General features: G+C 56.2%; 1 protein-coding gene across 2 annotated transcripts in view; it reads left to right on the forward strand.

Annotated features, from left to right (window-relative positions):
- The first annotated feature begins 846 nt into the window (after positions 1-846).
- Positions 847-15,435, forward strand: part of RPS6KA1 (ribosomal protein S6 kinase A1) — a 30,768-nt gene continuing 16,179 nt past the window's right edge. Inside the window, exons 1-2 of one of the 2 annotated variants that reach the window (XM_058040110.1) lie at positions 847-951; positions 7,233-7,277. In XM_058040110.1, the coding sequence (XP_057896093.1) occupies positions 889-951; positions 7,233-7,277 (108 nt within the window). In that variant the 5' untranslated portion in view covers positions 847-888. The remainder of the gene's footprint in view (positions 952-7,232; positions 7,278-15,435) is intronic. The other variant, XM_058040111.1, reaches the window with a different exon arrangement.

A 15,435-nucleotide genomic window follows, 5' to 3' on the forward strand; every position in this document is an offset into this window, starting at 1 on the left:
GAATGGCTTGGGATGGAAGAGATTTGTAAAGACCATCTTGTCCTGCCATGGGCAGGGACATCTCTCACTGGCTCAGCCACAGCTCTCCCTGGCAGAGGCTCACCAGTTCCCAGAGCAAGTATTTCCTAGTGATCACTTCCCGAGGTTTCAGCCTTCCAGTGAAAATCATCTGGGCTGTCCCAGCCATGGTGTGGCCACAGGCCCAGGGCAGTGCCTGTTCCCTGTGCTGGCACTGCTGAGACCCTCAAACTGTGGGGTCAGAGACAGTGAGGGACTGGGGGTGTCCAGGGAGAAGAACAGAGCTGGGAAGGGGCTGGAACACCAGGAGGGGATGAGGGAGCTGGGAAGGGGCTCAGCCTGGAGAAAAGGAGGATCAGGGAGCCCTTGTGGCTCTGCACAGCTCCTGCCAGGAGGGGACAGCCGGGGGTGTCGGGCTGCGCTCCAGGGAACAGGGACAGGAGCAGAGGGAACGGCCTCGGGGGAGGTTTAGGCTGGATATTGGGAAATATTTCTTCACCAAAAGAGTGGTCAGGCATTGAAACACGCTGCCAGGTTGAGTCACCATCCCTGGAGAGATTTAGAAGCCGTGCGGATGTGGCACTTGGATTGGCGGCGGCCTTGTGCCGGCGCTGGGGGCACGGCTGCGCTCGATGCTCTCGGGGGAAGCCTTTCCAGCCCGAGCGATTCCGCCGCTGCCCGCCCCGCTCCGCTGCCGCGGCCGCCGCACGCCGGGCTGGGTTCGCCGGATGCTCCGGGCGGCGGAGCCCCGCGGCCCCTCCCCGGAGCCTGCCGCCCGCCCCGCGCCCCGCCCCGGCCCGGCCCGGAGCCGGTGGGTGCCCAGCCCGGCGGCGCTCGGAGCCAGCCCGGCGCGGGCACCCGCCGGCAGCGATGCCGCTCGCCCAGCTGGCCGAGCCCTGGCCCGACATGGAGCTGGTGCATCTGGACACGGAGGTGAGCGGGCAGGCCGGGGGGGCTCCGGGGCGGGGGGCGCCGCCGAACAAAGGAGCGCCCGGCGGGACCCCGCGGAGCGGAGCCGCCCGGCCCGAGCCGCGCCCGAGCCGGGGGAACGCGGACACCGGAGACCCGCGCTGCCGGTACCGCTCCGGGGCTGCCGCGGGGCTGCTGCGGGGCTGCTCCGGTACCGGTCCGGTACCGCTCTGGCACCGCTCCGGTACCGCTCTGGCACCGCTCCGGGGCCGCTCCGGTACCGCTCCGGGGCCGCTCTGGCACCGCTCCGGTACCGCTCCGGCACCGCTCTGGGGCCGCTCTGGCACCGCTCCGGTACCGCTCCGGCACCGCTCCGGCACCGCTCCGGGGCCGCTCTGGCACCGCTCCGGGGCCGCTCCGGCACCGCTCCGGGGCCGCTCCGGTACCGCTCCGGGGTTCGCTGTGAGCGCCCGGGGCTGCGGACGGGGCTCCGGGGGCACCGGGGGCCGCCGGGCTCGCTGCTGCCCGTGCGGGCTGCGATCGTTCGGGCAGTGCTGGCGGCGCTCACAAAGCTCCCGGGCACGGAGGAAAGCGGACCCGGCTGAAGGCCCAGAGAATAAAGATCTCAATTTTGGGGGTTTCTCCCTCACCCTCCCAGCGCCGTCTTCTCGCAAAGGCCTGCGCCGCCAACTCCGACCACGCTCCGGTGTCACTTTGCTGGACGTCTGCTCTTCCCTCCCTCTTGGCTCTTTTCCTCCTTATTGAGACCCCCAAGGCAGATGTGCAGGAGGGAGCTCATGCCCTGTGCACGTCTGCAGGCTGGCACAGCCATTTCCGAAGGAAGGGACAGCCTGCAGCAGTTGTCACCCACGGCAGAGCAGCCGGCTGGGCACTGTGCTCTGGCACTCTTCAGTTAAACATCTTCTCACTCAAACTGGAACCAGCAGCTCTCCTGGAGAAACCAGAGGGGAGGTGGGGATTTGGTCCCAGGTGTTTCACAGACTGTGGTGATTTCTTGTTCTGTCAGGATTTGGTGCTGGCACACTCTGTTATCATACCTGGGGATGTCTCCGTGGTTAATTGGTCAGATTTGCTCATTCCTGTTTAAAATTGCCTCTTCAGAGGTCTGTGTTTGAGCAGAGGCAGCATTTCCCCCTTGCTGCAGGGCAGCAGGGAGACACTGGCCATTTGAGGTGAGGTTTCCTAATTTCCATCAGCCAGGTATGGCACAGCTTCTCCTGGAGCCCCGCACGAGGTGGGGAGGCTCTACCTGGGCCAAACACCTGGCACAAAGGTGCAGTGGGTGCAGAGCCTCTGCTCTGAAGCATCGCTGGAGCCGTGAGGAGGAGTTTGTGCTCCGGGCTTGGAGAGGAGGGAAGTCCTGCGGCGATTCCCAAATCACGTCATGTGCCCAGGGCCAGGCCGGAGGTCATTGCTGGGAGACAGGGCTTTTTATTTGTGGTTTCCCCTTCCTAAGAAGGGACATGCCTAAAAAGCCAGAAAATGCTGCTCGATTCATAATGGGAGGAAAGGAATTCCGGTGCCCAGGGCAGGGGAAGCCGCGGGCAAGGCTGCAGTCAGTGCTTGGCGCCGGTGTCCCGGTGTCCCTGTGCTGGTGTCCCGGTGCCAGCGCTGTGTCAGCACCACAGGATTGCTTCCAGAGGAAAGGCTGGGGGTCCAGGCTGCTGTCAGCCAGCTCCTGGCAGCATCAGGCACTGATTTCCTCATGGCGTGTGGGTTACTCCTAAACTGAAACTGGAGGGAGCCTCTGGCTCTCCCCTTCTGCCTCTCACCTTGGCCGCAGCTCCGGGTCAGGGTCAGGCACCCTGTGCAGGTGGGATTTCAGCAGATCAGATTTTTTGCATCTCAGGGTGTCAAATGGGACTTAGCAATTTGCCTCCCTTTGATTTAAAATGAAAAGTACACACTCTCAATTACAGCAAGGAGAATAATACAGGTGTTCTTCACCTCCACGCCTGGGTCAGACGTTAGAGAGCTCCCTGAGACCCAGCAGCAAAGCGGGAACGGGGCTTGGGAGGAGTTTTGCACTTTGAGGTGAAAATCGCCAAGGGCAGGGGCCCAAGGGGGAAGTTTTCACCCCTCCTGGGAGAGGTGGCACCACTGAGAAAGCCAGGAGACGTTTCTGGAACACCGGTTACGTAAATTGCCCTGGGATCGCTGCCATCCAGGTTAGAAACCGGCTTCCTCCGACCTTTGCTTTCTGAGTCATGGAGCAGAGGTGCTGTCACCGTGCTGGTGGAGGCATCAGTCCTATTGTTGAGGGATTTGGGGTTTTTCCACTGTCTTCCGGGAGAACTGGCCCTGTGGTGCCCCTGTTTCTGGCCCACTGGAGCTCAGCCATGCCAGGGAAACGCGTGGGAGTGGGTGGCAATGGAAGCTTGAACTCCCTCTGTCCTGCAGTCTGGGCTTTATAATCATTGCTCCTGCTTGTTTTACCCTTGCCATTCTCTCTTCTGCTTACATTATTCCAAATATTGCTTATGTAGTAGAAAAACATGCCTGGGGCAGAGCACAAACACTGGAGAATGGAGCAGAGTGACACAGAAATCCTTCCCTGGGAGGGTGGGCATGCCGTGGCACAGGCAGTGCCCAAGGCCAGGTTGGATGGGGCTGGGAGCAGCCTGGGATATTGGAAAGTGTCCCTGCCATGGCAGGGGGAATGAGGTGGGCTTTAAGGTCCTTTCCATCCCAAACTATCCTGTGTTTCTTTGATTCCATGACTTCATCCCCATAGCGAAGGATCTGTCACCAGGGCTCCGCTTTGCTTCAAATTCTTCTTTCATTACACAAACCTACAACAATGCAACTGACGTGGGATTACGCCAAACTCCACCACTTCAAGCTAATTATTTTTGCCTGTATATATTTATCACTCTTTATTGAGCAGGAGCTGCTCATGAATAACTCTTTTCTCAAGCATGGTAGCTTGAGTTGTACAAACTACGATTGAGAGACAAGGGAGACAGCTGAGTGGCTGTCGTCTCTGATATGCCTTGTGCAGAGACTCCTCTGTTTGGGTTACCAGAGTTCCTTTGGAGATCTCTATTCTTGTAGAATTGTTTCCTTTCTCTGAACTGCAAGAGGCAAGATCCATAAATTCCACTTAATGGCAATAATTTAAACGTGCCTTGTTCTTGTGTCAAACTAGCAGGAGCTCTGAGGTGAAGGATTTCTTCCTCTGCTCCTTCCTTGAGTGTTTCATGGCTCATCAGAGTTGGGTGAAAGAGCATCTCTGGGTACCTGGTGCTTATGAGGGGTTTTGGGGCCCCTCAAAAGTGGCTGTACAAGCAGGAGAAGCAGCAGGCTGCTTTTGCAGGCAGAGCTGTCCATAACCTGGGATGCCTTGAGCTGGTGGTGTGACCACAGAGCAGGACTGGGCCCCGTCCCCACGGCCCTGCCAGGATGCACCTCGTCCTGGTTTCACATTAGAGCACACTGGCCTGCTCTGGAAATTGCTCCCTGTGCTGCGGATTATGCGGAATTAAAAGGATTTAAAGCGCAAGATGTCCTAAGATAAATATCTCCCAAGTTCAGCCAGGCTGGCAGTTGCGTAACTGAGCACACTTGTTTTCCAGGATACTTTTCTGTGTGCTATTAAGGAAACTGGCCCGGGGTGTGCTCATGAGGGGATTGTGTCAGCTCTGGGGCAGCTGGAGGGGTGCAGAGGTGCCCTGGCTGCCGGGCTGCTGCTCCACGTGCCCATCAGATTAGAGCTCTAATCCCCTTTTCCGCTCACCCCCGAGCAGGGCAGTGCAAGGACAGCCTGCGGGCTCCGGTGAGGCTGCCTCATCAGCAGCCCAGGCCCTGCTCTGACACAGCCTGGTGAGCTGCTCACTGCCCCGGGCACCCCAGGGAGGAGCTGCTCTCCTCCCTCTGCCGCAGACGTTGCCTGGCTGCTGCAGGAGGGAGACCTTGGGAGTTCTCTCGGAGCGGGACATTTGGGAGGATCCTCTGCAGCCCCAGAGTGCTGTGGGAGGGCAGCTGCACCTGCTCCCCCCTGTGTGTGGTGTGCAGGGGCAGGGCAGAAATAAAGCATTTTAAAGAGGCAAATGTCAACCCAAGAAACCCACAAAGTATTTCAGCCCTGCTCGTGGCGTGCTGAGTGGCCGTATTTCATCTCGGGAGGTGATGAGTCTGGAGCTGTTTCCATCTGGAACATATACAAATGGCCCTGCAATTCCATATGAGGGAATAAGGACTGCTTTTCCTCTGGGGTGGAAGGAGAGCACTTGGCTCTAAACACTGCAATTCTCTGCTCCCACATCTGACTTGTGTCAGCCTGAGAAAGGACCATTTCATGAGGAGTTTCATCCCTCTAAGAGCAGGGAGCTGCATGCCCAGGATACCTCCCTGGCATGGACACTGCTCTCTTTCTTTCTTTTCCCATCCCTTCCATCCCAGGTAGGATGGGTTTCTGTCAGCAACAGAAGGACAAGTTTTCCTGTGCAGGGAGCTAATAAAACTCAGCCCTCGAAATTCTGGTGTCTCCCAGGTCACCCTTGAAGCTGAGGGGTTGGACACTCCCTGCACCCACTCACCCCTCTCCTGACATGTGCCATGTGGATCTGCTCTCCACACCAAGAGCCTGGCACTGTTTCCCCCTGTCCAACACAGAAATTCTGCTTCTTGAGCTGTTTGAGAGAAAACCAGCCCTCCCCGAGCTGTGGTTTGGATTAGCAGCCAGTTATGAGCTGTGGATGGGTGACAGCTGAGCCAGTAAACATCAGCCTCTTTCCAAGTGTGGTTATCTCGGTGCCGTGGCTCCCCCTGCGTTGTGGGGGCTGTTCATAAACACAAATTCTTACTTCACTGCTCAGCTATTCCCCGTGCTAATGGCACCGAGGGCTCCGTGTAAACAGCAGGGCAGCATTCCTCTGGGAGAGCTCCTGCACGGGCTGCTGAGGCCTGCTTTCAGTCCTTGGCTGAAACTACCTTGGAACTTAAAGTTAAGCTGGGGCTAAGGTGAGTTGTGGAGCTGGGGCTGGGTCCATACAGATGTAAATAAATGTTGGAGGATAGTGGAGACCTGAGGAAGAGGTCAGACTGATCATCTCAATGGATCCTTGCTGCTCTGGGGAAGGAGTTGGCTTTGTTTCTGTCAGTTCGTGAAAGGCTCTAGAACCCAGCCATTCCCCTGAGGGTCTGAACTCACTGGCACTGCAACTCTTCACTTGGCCCATAACTTCTGGAAAGGAAGGAATAAACTGCCCCTGTTCTTTGAGGAGGAGAGGAATGCCATGACTTTTGGAGCCTGAGACTGCAGTGCAAACAGATGTCAAAGCAAAGTCTTCTTGCCCTTGTTTTTCTCCACAGTCTGCAGAAAACCTCCTGTACGTGCTTATCCTGCTCTGGGTATCTGTGTCTCAGTGAAATCCATCCACTTTGCTCGCCCGGCTTCCCCCGGCGGTGCCGGTGCCTCTGAACCCGATCCCAGTTCAGTCCGGGCTGGCCGGTGCTGGTGCCGGAGCCTCTGAACCCGATCCCGGTTCAGTCCGGGCTGGCCGGTGCTGGTGCCGGAGCCTCTGAACCCGATCCCGGTTCAGTCCGGGCTGGCCGGTGCCGGTGCCGGTGCCAGTGCCTCTGAACCTGATCCGGGTTCAGCCCGGTCTGACCGGGGCCGGTGCCGGAGCCTCTGAACCCGATCCCGGTTCAGTCCGGGCTGACCTGGGCCGGTGCCGGTGCCTCTGAACCCGATCCCGGTTCAGCCCGGGCAGGCCGGGGCCGGTGCCGGTGCCGGTGCCGGTGCCGGTGCCTCTGAACCCCATCCCGGTTCAGCCCGGGCTGACCCGGGCCGGTGCCTCTCGGGTGGCTCGGGTCACTGCTGTGACTTTGTGCGGGCAGCACCTGGAGCCAGCCGGGCGGGGCACATTCCCTGCAGCTATCAGCTGCAGTAGGGTAGTAAATAACCGATATACGCTCCAGTGAAAGCTGATGGCACAATGGCACAATGGCACAAGGGCTGTTAACTCTTCGGCTGGGCTGCTGCCAGCAGTCCCGGAGCAGCAGGGTGGGATGGAGCAGCTCTGCAGCTCTCTGGGGTGGGGATCTGCACCGACCACCCCGGGGATCCTCCCTGGTGCTGTTTGTTTGCCCCACGAGCAACACTGGGTGGATAAGGAGCCCCAATTTAATTTGGGGGAAGCGTGGAGAAACTCTCTGGGCAAGAGACTTTCTGTTAAACAAGTTAAAAGTTTGTTTGTCCCAAAGCCGTCAGCTTTTGTGAGGGACAGGAGGAACAATCCCCTGCCCAGCATGTGCTAACAGTGGGTTCTCTTGCTTTGCAGAACGGACAGCCAGCTCCAGAAGAAAGTGGGAATCCTCCATCCCAGGTAAAAAATGCCCCAGGTGACCTCTGCAGGTCCCTCTGAGCGTGGGGGGTGTGAGCTGACTCGGGAGCAGGATGGGGATGGTTATTTTTAAAGCCTGTAAAGCTGCTGCTCTGTAGATCTGCAGGAGTGCACGTGTGAGTGCAAGGGACTGGAGACAGGGAAGAGGGAAGATAAACCTCTGTCTTCCTGTCCCTTTGGTCATCCAAACATGCCTGGAAGGTTTTCCAGAGGGACACGGCGGTCCAGCACTGGGAGCTGGGGTGGGCTGTGGCTGAGGGTGAGAAGTGAGGAGCCCTGGGGTGTTTCGGTGCCGTGTTTATGCCTTTCTCTGTGCTGTGATCTTGCCAGCTGGGATGAGAGGTACAAGAGTATTTGATGGTTTTGGCACAGCTGCCCTTGCTGAGTGTCTGGTATCTGTTTATTCTCTTGCCTCGGTGGGGCTGGGAGAAGCTCCAGCTCTGCCAAACTGCCCTCTGCATCCTCAGCAGCATCAGCTGGGAATGACAGAAAGACCTGGGCTGCTGTCTCCCGTGTTTTGGGCAGGGATCTGAACCTGCTGCTCCTTCTGGAGACACCTAAAGCTCACCCTGCTCCCCACATGAGCAGCGTGGTGTGGAAGGAGTTGATCTGTGTGCTGAGAGCCCTCCCCAAGTGCAGGACCAGCACAATGCTGTCCCGTGGGTGTCTCCCGATTGTGCCCATTCCTGTGTCCTGCGCTCACTGCAGAGCAGAAGAGCCATGTCAGTACCGTGAAATCATAATCCCTTCAGCATTTCCTTTTCTGACCCAGCCGTGCTCTGACCGTGGAGAATGACACAACACTTTGGGTTTGCCCTGGGCAGCCTTCCCAAGTGGGCTCTCAGGAGCTCTGTGCCCTCAGCCAGGGCCCTGTGGCAGCTTCTCTCTGAATCATCGGCCCTGCCGAAGGCTCTGGGGGCTTGCTGCCTTGTTTTTCCAGCTGGTTATGTTGTATTTTTAGTAAAAGATATTTAAACCTAAACCCCAGTTGTCTACATTTCAGCCAGTTTTTTTCCCTGGGATGTTTGTGGATTTCTAGCAGTGCCAGGGCATCTCCCCTACCTGTTCTGCCTCTGTTCCACTCTGGAGCTGGCCTGGCACTTCTTCAGTGGCTTGCAGAGAAATCTTTGGGTCAGATGAATTCAGGTCAATGGAACTTGCCCTTCCCTCCCCTGAGAGCAGTCGGTTTACAACTCTTCACTGTGCCTGCATTTCTGGCATGAGGAAAAAGGAATCTTGTGTCTTCTGGTTGGATTCCAGCTGGGTTTTTAAGGTTTGAGACTTTGCCTCTTTCATCTTCAAACACTTGGCTAAACTGCCCTTCCCTAAATGCTGCTGACGGATGTTGCTTTAAAAATCATTTAGGATTTTTTCCTCTTTGAAGGACATCACCGAGAGAAACCCTGGCTGATTCAATCTGTAGGTGCCATTCCACAGAAAGATCATGAGATAGAAGCCAAAAGGCACTTGAGGTTCCCTTTGCTGCTCTGTGGGTCACGGACGTGCAGTCCAAGCTGGAGCAGAGCAGAGGGCAAGTTCTCCAACATCCCAGAGCAGGGAAGCCTCAGGAGCCCTGTGCTGCCTTAGGTGTCCTGCTTTCCACTTTCCTGAGGCCCTGTGGCCAAAATGCCTGTGAGCAGTGTCTGACAATCCCATTTTGGGTAACTTTTGAGCACCCAAAGCTCTGCTGCGTGCTCCTGAAATAACCTCGGTGGCGTTTTCCAAGTTTGTACAAGGTATGTTTGCTACCAGCACAAATGAAATCCCTCCTGTAAACACATACCTTCAGCTTGAGGGCAAGCTCTGCCCTGAGATGCTGCAGATGGGGGAGCAGGCTGCACCCAGAATATCTGTGTGTTTCGGTTCTTTCTGTGGGTAGACATCAGCAGCAGCTCCTGGCTCTGGCTTTACGCAGTGGCCGTCACCATCCGAGGTGACTATTCTCACGTTGAAGGTAGCTCAGGCTCCCTCCCACACCCTTCTGTGCTGTGTGTGGAGAGCTGCACATGCAGGGGGGAAGAGGCACCTTTTTCCAGGTTTGTGCTATCCCTTTGCAGCTCACTCTGTGATCTCTGCTAAAAATAACCTGAAGCGGCGACGGCGGCGATTGCTCCGCGCCCATGCTGCAGCCCTGTCCCTCCCGGCCCTGCCAGCAGGACGCTGCCAAAGCACAGCCCTCGTGTGCCTGGGCCGCAACCAAAGGCTCTTGGAAAGGGAGGAAATCCAAGAGTTCCTCAAAAGAGTCAGGAAGCTCGCAGTTGGTGCTGTGAGATTGACGGAGCGTGAACCTCCGTGGCCATCTCAGCTGGAACTCCAGTGGTCACTGCAGAGGTAGGGAGGGCATGGTTTGGGCCAGGCTGGCCCTGTTCTGGTACTTTCTTGCTGCTTTTGTAGCTCCAGCTCAGCTTCCCAGCAAGGACAGCTGGTGCTTTTCACCAGCTCTGGTGTTTTCTACCTTTCAAGAACAGTTGTGGTACACAAGTCCCTGCAGGCCCCATTCCTCAGTGTTTGCCTGGGGAATGTCTGCAAGATCCCTGTGCTGGTTGGGGCTGGGGAAGAGTCAGTGCTCACAGTGGATGGGATGAGGCAGTGTTTTGAATTTGCACTGAAAACAGGGTTAATCATGGCCACATCCCTGACACCAGGCTGCTGATCCAGTGCAGGATGGGTACAAGGATGGATTTTTTCTCATCCTCTTTGGTGGTAGTGATTAAAAGCCTCTCTGGGTACCGAACGTCATTCTCTCCTGTGTTCTCCAAATTTTAATTGTCAGGTTGGGTGAAACTGGTCCTTGTTCAGCTGGGGAACAGCCGAATTCAGTGGGAAAATGGAAGCTCTCATAACTGGGGTTTTTCAGCCTGCTCTGCAGCCAGCTTGGCTGAGGGGTGAGCCTGTGCTCCCTGAAGGTGCCAAGCATGAGGAATTGTACATGGAACTACAACACCCAATTAGTGAAATCACTTCATCATGAAAAGCAGAGGAGTGGAACTGCAGTGCTGAGCGTGCCCACACTCTCTCTGGGGAACGGGCTGAGGGTGCTGATCAGCTTGTTCAGGGGTGATAATCACAGAGCACAGGAGAGCTGGGGAAGGAAGAGCTGAGCTCTCCCAGCTCTGCACCATAAAAGGGACCTTTGAGACTGGATGAGGGCAGTGCAGCACCGGGAGAGATGAGGTTTTTCCTCAGGTCTGTGTAGCTCCTGTTGGTTTATCCTGACCTAAAGCTTGCAGACAGGTCCTACCCTGGGCAGAGACACCTTCCACCATCCCAGGTTGCGCCAAGCCCTGTCCAGCCTGGCCTGTGAGGGTCCAGGTGAGGGAGGGCTCTGGTGCCCTGAGCTCCAGACCCACATCCAGCGCTGTGATCCTGGTCACTGTTGGACACCACTAATCTCAGCCTCTTAACGTGAAGGGTTTCAAAACAAACAAGTGAGTGCTCTGCTCTGTGTGTTTGCACAGCTGCTGCTGGTTCCTCCAGGACCTGGAAATCCGTGGAGCTGTGGGAACGGGCAGGTACCTCAGCAAATCCCTTCTCAGCCCACTGCCCCTCTCCTGGGGCTCCCAGCCAGCAGTGTTCTGGCCAGACTGGCCCTGTGGCTGGGCAGGACGTGGGAGCAGAACATCCAGAACATCTCCAGTGTGCTGTGGTGCTGCCTGGAAATTTCCCTGACGCTGCAGGGACTGGGCAGCAGCTGTGGCCACTCTCAATATTTGGCTTTTCCAGCCTGTCACTGGTAAAGCTCTGAGCTCAAACTGGCTGCTCTGCCTTGTCAGCTGAAGGAATTGAGTGGGTTTGTTGCTCCAGCAGTGCCTGACAGCTGCCTGGCCTGTTCCTGGCAGAGCCTTTGCTCTGTGTCCTTGGCAGGGCTGGGCTATGGTGAGCAGCAGCTTCTGAGCTCTTAGAAAACACAAATAAAAGCCTGTTTGAGGAGCAGAGTCTCTGATGAGCTGCAGACTCTAACGGATAATTGAAGAGGGGTCAGCTTACAGGACTTGCACACGAGGAATGCAGCAGAGTCTGCTCCAGCAGCCTTCCCACATGGTCCCTGACCCATCCAAACCACTCCGGTTTCTTCTCTGCCATTTCCATCCCCCTGGTGAGTTTGTAGAAGCTGCCTCATGTTCTGTCTGCAGAAAGCCTCTTGTACTGAAGGAAAATAAATCCCTGAAAATCTGTTACTGTGTGTTGTACTTGGAGGGGACAGTGGTGAGGGCTGGCACTGGAGAGGACCCTGAAGAAGCCATTAATATTTGATTTTTGAGGACCAGAGTTTGGGTTCGGGTCACTGGGTCATCCACCCCAGCAGCTGGGAGCGTGGAGTGCCCTTGGCTGGGTTTGTGGGCCCCTGGCTGGCCAGGATGCTGACTGGGATTCTCCCTGCACACACAGGCAGATCTGCCTGAAGCTCCTGCGCCTTCCCCAGTCCCAGCTTTATTTGGAAGTGCAGCCTGGCTTGGGCACGAGCAGTGAATTCCTTGCCTAGCTCCAGGTGAAGCTGCAAAAGCTGTTTTCCCTCTGGCTGCACTGTGCTGCCTGCCAGGGCTGCCACGGCGTGGGGACCGTCCAGGGAGGGGAGTCCCAGCTATCTAAGAATTCCTGCCTTGCCTGGAGCCCTTTCCCTTCTCCCTTAGGAAATCCCCTGTGTGTGCCTGGGGCAGCCTCCCAGCAGCAGCTCCTGCTGATCTCATTGCAGCTCTGAGGCAGGAAGGGTTTCCCAACTGCAGCTGAAATCCAGGTCCTTCCCTTGCCAGTCCTGGAGAGCACGGCTGGGAAACCTCACCCCTTTGGAAAAGGAGGAAAGGAGGGCGTTTAACCCTCTTTGTGCTTGAAGGCTCGGGGTGGGCAGAGCTGCTCTGGGAATGCTGAGGGGGCTGAGGACACTCTGTGCCCCTAAGATGAGGCTGAACTGATCCCCTCGCTGTCAGAGAGGTGAATTTCACTGGACGTAAAAGGCTGGCCTGGATATGGATTGGGAATGTGCTGGCTCTGCACCAGCACTGGGGTCAGTGGTCATCTTTGGGGTCCAGGAGGGGACCCCTGGGGCCTCCACAGGGACAGAGTGAGGAGAAAAAAGCTCATTAAAATAGCATCTGAGGGGAACAGGGCAAAACATGGTATTCCCAGTGTGGGGGTGGCTGCAGTCCCTGTGGTGTGATGTTTGGGAAGGGGATGGATGTGATCTCTGTGTTTGGGAAGGGGATGGATGTGATCTCCCATGTTTGGGAAGGGGATGGATGTGATCTCCCGTGTTTGGGAAGGGGATGGATGTGATCCCCATGTTTGGGATGGATGTGATGTCCATGTTATGGTCCTGTCCCTGGCACACAGAGCAGCTGAGCCATGGAGGGGGTGGCTGCTGGCTGCATCCATGGTTTTATAGACATTAAATGATAAATTAGAGCTTTGCTCCAGCAGACACTCATCCTGTGCACTCTCACTGGGGTGTTGGTAACACACAGCTCTGGGTGTGTTTTGGACAGGGTTTGTTTTGCTTTTAACCCTGCTGCAGTTCACAGCCACCCCCAAAAGGTGACAATCCCTTTCCCTGAGCACATGTGACCTTCCCAGAGGGCAGGAGAGGGCTGGGTTCTCCCTGCCTGCACAGACCAACCCCAGCAGGTACCAGGCAGAGGCTTCTCCAGGTGCTGAGACACTTCTTGTGAGCCTTGCAAGGGGAGGGCAGCCTGTGTGCTGTGGGAGGAGTGTGGAATTCCAGCACTCCTGCAATACAGAATAGTTTCCACATCCCACGATTACTCCAAGGGCAGCAAACAAGTCTTGGTTCTTGTTGTGAAACCAATGTTGTATTTTATAATTCAGCTAGAAAGAGTTTTCAGCTTTTCTACTGAAAGTAGCAGAAACTGCCCATGCCCTGATGGAAGGTGGTGTTTACTGCTGGTTCCTCAGAGTGGGATTCTGCATTTGGAACAGCCTGGGATGGGGTCTCCTGGTTTTCCCACCTTCAAAGCCCGAGCTGGTTGGAATTTGCTGAGCAGAGCTTCTCTCCCTGCCGGGAGGTGTGTGCGGGGCTGCAGGAAGGGGAGGCTGCATCCTCTGCTTTTTTTCACCGGAGGCTGATTTGCTCTGTAGAAGCTGCAGAACTGAGTAATCCCTTATCTCCCGGCTGATAAAGGTGTTCTCCTCTCCAGTGTCACGTTTCACGGGGTGCAAAGTCCTGCTGGCTCCCCCCTCACAGCCCTGACACTGCAGCAGCACCGGAGCCACTGGGGAGTCTCCGTGGAGTTTGGGAACATCTTTTGCCTGAGCTTGTATCTTTAGCCCAAACAGCTCATCGTCAGCTGATCCTGGCCAGTTGCGGCTTGTGGTGCGTGGAAAGGGTGGGGAAATTGTATTTTTTTTTTTTTTTTTTTTAAGAAACTTTCAGGATCTGCTGCCAGCATAGCCCTAGATAGAGCCAGGAGCCGGAGGAGCCTGGGAGTGTGAGGGGGTGCCTGTGCTGGAGCCTCTCTGCTCTCCATCTCAAAACCAACCTGAGCCCTCTGACATAAACAAGATATTTTGGTTTCCCTGTGAAACGAGTTGGTTAAAAACTGAGCAGATCAAAAATGATGTTGTGAAGCACAAGGACAGGGGCTCAGCTGTGTGAGCCACCATCTGCCTCCTCCCTTCCTCAGGCTCAGGCTTTCCTGGAGAAAACCTTCATCCCTTAACAATCTCCAGGATCCCTCTGTTTCAGGGGTGCTGAATCTTCCCAGGGGGGTGTTTATGACGTGTGTGCTTATGAAATGGCCTTTGGGCTCCCCCCATCCCGTGTCAAATGAGAAACGCATTTGGACGCCGAAGGTGCTCCGAGTGCCACCTGCTGGAATGTGCTCGAGGGGTGCCAGTGTGGCACTGCCTGTCCGTGGCAGTGTTCCCTTTTTAGGGGTTTGCCTGTAACCCCTGTTGTGGGGAGCCAGGATCACTGGAGGAGCAGCAGAGTCCTTCCCAGGAGTCACCAGGTTGATTTTACACCATTTGGTTGCCTCTGTGAGTGGGGAGGAATTGCCCCCAGGAGGATGGCAGCGTTGCCAGGAGTCAGGCTTTTGTTTAAGCCATGTGTGGGGAGGCTCCTGATGTTTTCCACGCCAGGATGGAGCTGGTCATTCCCTTCTTCAGCTGCCTTGGCTGTGTAAGGGTTTGGGCACAAAGGCTTTGATGTTTTGAGGATTTCTGGACACCACATTACCCCCACTGGGCGGAGGCCTGACTGTGTCCTCTGGGTTTCTCCTCCCTCTGCCATTTTTGGTTGGTTTTGTTTTTCAGGAGACCAGTAACAGTCCTTGGGGATGGTGTGAAACGTGCAGCCCTGCTCCCTCTCAGTAATCTCCTCCTGCAAAGCTCCTGCCAGGAACCTGCCCCTGTCCTTATTCCCTCCTTGGGAATTTCCACTCCCGAGGTCCCCGGCGCTCCTGAGCTGTGTTTGTAGCCGTGACTTTGTGCAGGACTTCCACCTTCAAAGCCACCCTGCGGTGTCCCTTCCTCCTCGGGCCCCAGTGTCCCTGAGGCTTTTGTCTGTCAGCAAATGCCCTTGTTGAGAGTGAGTTAAAGGCTAAGGAGGCCTCTCTGTCCCTGCAGATCCTCTAGGATTGCTCCCTTTTCTTTTCAGAGAGTCCATGGCCCCAAAGCACAGGTACCCCCAGCTGAACACTTCCCTTCCCAGCCTGGGCCGTGCTCTGCTCCGTGCCCTGCAGGATTTCTCAGGCTGGGGGCTCCCAGGAGCACTGAAGAGGATCCACCACAGAAATACAATCAAAAGTACCAGGTTCTGGCCAATTCTTTAGTTGCAAATGAGGCCGAGGGCCAGCCCTGCCCAAAAAAGGCCTTTGCAGAAGGGCAGGCAGTGAGTGGGGAGGTTTCTTTACTTTATTTGTTCCCCTTTTTGAGAACCACCACTTGAAAAAAGTTCCAGACAGAGCAGCCTTTACTCTCCACAAGCTCCAGCCTCGCTTCCTCTGCAGAGCTGCAGCCCCTGGTGCTTCCCACTGATCCCAGCTCCCTCCTGAGCAGGAGCTGCTGCTCCACGGGGAAGTTGTTGCTCCGTGCAAGGAAAATGGGGAGCCACATGTGCACTCCCAGTTCCCTCAGGAAACCAGCTGCTTTCAGCCACGGGTTTTACCAGCCTCATTGTAAAACACTT

The sequence above is a fragment of the Melospiza georgiana genome, chromosome 24 (assembly GCF_028018845.1).
Source record: "Melospiza georgiana isolate bMelGeo1 chromosome 24, bMelGeo1.pri, whole genome shotgun sequence".
NCBI classification, from domain to species: Eukaryota; Metazoa; Chordata; class Aves; order Passeriformes; family Passerellidae; genus Melospiza; species Melospiza georgiana.